Source organism: Saimiri boliviensis, chromosome 3 (genome assembly GCF_048565385.1).
Source record: "Saimiri boliviensis isolate mSaiBol1 chromosome 3, mSaiBol1.pri, whole genome shotgun sequence".
NCBI classification, from domain to species: domain Eukaryota; kingdom Metazoa; phylum Chordata; class Mammalia; order Primates; family Cebidae; genus Saimiri; species Saimiri boliviensis.
In genome coordinates this window covers 149,963,258-149,967,656 of record NC_133451.1, presented here as the reverse complement: position 1 = coordinate 149,967,656, position 4,399 = coordinate 149,963,258, and the positions used below count along the sequence as shown (strand labels likewise).

Below are 4,399 nucleotides of genomic sequence, written 5' to 3'. Positions count from 1 at the left end.
AGTCTTTTGAAGTGAGATATGATTGGACAAAAAATGTCTTTGCAAGAACTTATATAAGCTCTCATATCGACTTTATTTATTTTATTTTATTTTTATTATTTTAGAGAAAAAGGTTTATTGGCAGATGGCTGAGCAAGAAGACAGAAGATGGGCTCAAACCTGCTCCCCTCCTCGGCTCACAAGCAGTATATTTAAGGACACCACTGTGTCCTTTTTAGGAGCTCTCATATCAGCTTTTTTATACCGACTTGATTCCTGAGCGGATTTTAAGAAATACTGTGAGGATATTGAGTATTTGTTAACTTTCAGTTTAGGAGAAAGTTAGTCACTCTTATATGAAGAGTCAGGTTTGAATACTTGGGAAACAATCTCTTCAGGAGCAGTGGAGCTAAAATAATGTGAGGTGGCACATGTAATTGCACTGGAATCTGCCTGCAGCAACAGTTCTCATGTGAACTGATTAATGTGGTGATGCTTGTTCCAAAGCTCAAAAGGCTTCCCAGAGCGATGTTGAACCCCAGTCCTACTCTTGGGCCTCTCTAGTTTGTTACGAAGGGCAACAGTCTAGAGGGAAACCTGAGCAAGATATCAATAAATAGGATGCTCCTTCCATACCTCTCCACCACCCCCAGCAAAGAAAAAAAAAGTACAAATGGAATAAACATTCCATTCAGCACAACAAGTGGGCTTTGTACTGAGAAAAGAAAATATAGGCTGATTTTTTTTAGATAGGCAGCCTTACTGTGTTGCCCAGGCTGGCCTCAAACTCCTAGGCTCAACTGATCCTCTCACCTCAGTCTTCTTAGTAGCAGGGACTGCAGTGTTCTGTCACTGCATCCAGCTTAGCCTGATTGATTTCTTTTTTTTTTTTTTTTTTTTTTTTTTGAGACGGAGTCTCACACTGTCACCCAGGCTGTAGTGCAGTGGTACAATCTCGCTCACTGCAATCTCCGCCTCCCGGGTTCAAGCAACTCTCCTTTCTCAGCCTCCGAGTAGCTGGGACTACAGGCACATACCACCACACCCAGCTAATTTTTATTGTATTTTTAGTAGAGACGGGGTTTCACCATGTTGGCCAGGAAGGTTTCGATATCCTGACCTTGTGATCTGCCCGCCTTGGCCTCCCAAAGTGCTGGGATTACAGACTTGAGCCACGGCACTTGGCCCTAGCCTGATTCTTTAAGGAAAAGAAATTCTATGTGAGAAATGTTTTAGTTGAGTTTCTATGTAATCTGAGAAACATTTGCATTTATATCAGAAGTTATAATTATTATTTTATTTAATTAATTAATTTTTTTTTTTATGTCTGCCTCACACTAATAAACTTTTATTTCACTCAAATTAGAGCAAAAATCTTCTATACATTCAGTATCTTCCCTGCCCAATAATTCAAAGAAAAAAACATCCAAAGTGATTAATAAAGAAAAATATAAGAATTAACAGACTCTTTAAATTTGTTTTAAATATTTTTAAAGTTAAAAAGTGTTTAAAGTTTGTAATTCCTAGTAGGAAAACATTATCTGAATGAATACCCTAATGGCAAACCACTGTAAAATGCTTCAGCTGCATTTGGGGGAGAGGAGTAGGGATTATCTTCAAAGCACCCCAGCTCTCTTGATGAGAAGGTCAGAGGTACACTGGTTTGTATTATTGCGACATCCATAAGGTGATCTAGGTTGCTTTTCCTTCAGCAAAGGCTTTATTTATCAGAAGGGCATTATGCTTGACCTCCAAATTTGGCTGACAATTTGCTGATAAGATTCATAACCTTTGGGTTGCTCTGGTATTTTGACATATTTGCTGGGTTCTGAGCCACATCCTGGAAGGCCACCATAACTTCTGGATCCTGCATGGCTGCAAGAACCTCCGGATCACTAAGAATTTCATTGAGTCCTGGCATTCCGGCCATTCCAGGCATGCCCCCTCCCATTCCAGGCATTCCTCCGGGAAAACCACCAGGCATTCCCCCAGGAAAGCCACCTGGAAAAGAGCCATACTGAGCTCCTGACTGTCGTCTGGCTTCTTCCTCCCTCTGGGCTCTCTCATGCTCCTCTCGAGCCTTCTTAACTCTTTCTATTCTTTCTTTGATCTCTCGCTCTTCACGTTTTCGCTCATACTTTCTCCGATGTTCTGCAATTTTCTGTGCCCTAGGTTGAACTTCTTTCAGCATTGCACTCGCATCTTCATCATAATCCAGTTTACAGGCAAGGGCAAGATCATGGGCTGCTTCTTCCCAGTGGCCTAGAAGTCTGTGTGCTTTCCCTCGCCACTTGTAAGGCTGAGCTGAATCAGGATTTATTTCAATGGCTCTGTCACAGTCTCGGATGGCAGCATTTGGCTTCTGTAATTTGACGAAGACACTGGCCCTCTTGGCATACAAAATGGCCAAGCGAGGATTCAGCTTGATGGCATCTGTGAATAAGTCAATGGCTTTCTGCAATTCACCATCATTTAGGGCTTCAATAGCAGACACTTTCTTATCATTTGCCTGATCTATCATCTCCTCTGTTATCTCTGTATTTTCATCTCCCATTTCTTGAGGGGTGTCAGTGTCTGGTTCAATCACACCTTCATTATCAATTTCTAGATCACTTTCCTCACTTGACGGTTCGTCTGCCTTTAAGTCTTCCTCTACCTTCTTACTATCAGGTTTTTCTTCCTTGGTATTTTCTTCTGATTTAGCTTTCTGAGTAGCAGGTGGTATTTTACCTCCCATACTCTCCACCCACTCCCTCAGGAAGCGCATTTCCTCTGTGTGCAGAACGCTCGGATCCTGCTTACACATCTTCACAAAGGCCCGAAGCTCGTTCACTTTGCGGGGGTCCATGGTCGGGAAGCGGTGGGCAAAGCTATGGGTCTGCGGCCCGCTTCCAGGCCGAGGCGCTGGCTCGGCGTGACCGCGCAGAAGGGGGCTAATTAATTAATTTTTTTGAGACAGTCTCGATCTGTCGCCAGGCTGGAGTACAATGGCATGATCTCGGCTCAGTGCAGCCTCTGTCTCCTGGGTTCAAACAATTCTCCTGCCTCAGCCTCCTGAGTACCTGGGACTACTGGCACATGCTGCCATGCCCAGCTAATTTTTGTATTTTTAGTAGAGATGGGTTCACCACGTTGGCCAGGATGGGCATGGTCTCTTGACCTTGTGATCCACCCACCTTGGCCTCCCAAAGTGCTGGGATTACAGGCATGACCCACCACACCTGGCCAGAAGCTAGACTTATTTTAGTGAAGTTAAACAATCTAAACTTTTCTCAAGATTTGCCTTTTGGTTTTGTTTACCTCTGCCTACCCAGGTCAAGCAATTCTCTTGCCTCAGCCTCCCCATTAGCTGGGATTACAAGTGCCCATCACCATGCCTGGCTAATTTCTGAATTTTTGAGAGATCCAAGATGGCTGATCACTAGCAGCTCGGGATTGTAGCTCCCATTGAAAGCGCAAAGAAGGAGAGGACGCCACACCTTCACATGAATTCTTGTTGCTCACGCGCCAGAGGATTCCCAGCGGAGGAGCCCCACGGGTCGCCAGCGCGACTCTTGTGACCGGCGAGGCGGTTTTGCCGGTGCCTCGGAGCGTCGGTTCTCGGTGCAGAGTCGGAAAAGCACCCTCAATCTTAACGCCGCTGATTTAGTCGGTGCAGTGGGTTGCTCAGATTTCGGCGCTGAGAATCAGTAAGTTGGACGTCCACTCAGAAACCCAATTGCAAAGACGGTAATTATAAAGACCACAGATGGATGAATCTACAACGAAGGGAAGAAAACGGTCAAAAAAGGCTGAGAATACCCAAGATCAGAACTGCCTCTCCCTCAGCAGGGGATCCCAGTTCCTCATCAGCAACGAAACAAGGCTTGATGGAGAACGAGTGGGTTCCAATTACAGAAGCAGGCTTCAAAATGTGGATAATAAGAAACTTCTGTGAATTAAAAGAACTTGTTATAACACAATCTAAAGAAACTAAGAACTTTGAAAAAAGGTTTGACGAAATGTCAACAAGAATACAAAATTTAGAGAGGAAAATAAGTGAATTGATGGAGCTGAAAAACACAATACGAGAACTACGTGAAGTATGCACAAGTTTTAACAGCCGAATTGATCAAGCAGAAGAAAGGATATCAGAGGTCGAAGATCAACTCAATGAAATAAAACAAGAAGACAAGATTAGAGAAAAAAGGATAAAAAGGAACGAGCAAAGTCTCCAAGAAATATGGGACTATGTGAAAAGACCTAATCTACGCTTGATAGGTGTATCTGAATGTGACGAAGAGAATGAATCCAAGCTGGAAAATACGCTTCAGGACATTATTCAGGAAAATTTTCCCAGCCTAGTAAGGCAGGATAATATTCAACTCCAGGTAATACAGAGAACACCACAGAGATATTCCTTAAGAAGAGCAACTCCAAG

The 4,399-nt window shown here is 43.6% G+C and overlaps 1 protein-coding gene across 1 annotated transcript; it reads right to left on the bottom strand.

Annotated features, from left to right (window-relative positions):
• Window positions 1-1,453: 1,453 nt before the first annotated feature.
• On the bottom strand, window positions 1,454-2,913 carry LOC101035357 (hsc70-interacting protein). Its single transcript, XM_039478736.2, has one exon. The coding sequence runs from the start codon at window positions 2,825-2,827 to the stop codon at window positions 1,718-1,720; it is 1,110 nt and encodes a 369-aa protein (XP_039334670.2). The 5' UTR covers window positions 2,828-2,913; the 3' UTR covers window positions 1,454-1,717.
• Window positions 2,914-4,399: the final 1,486 nt, after the last annotated feature.

Coding starts and splice junctions, on each gene's coding strand:
- LOC101035357 (XM_039478736.2), bottom strand. CDS start 2,827: ATGGACCCCCGCAAAGTGAACGAGCTTCGGGCCTTTGTGAAGATGTGT.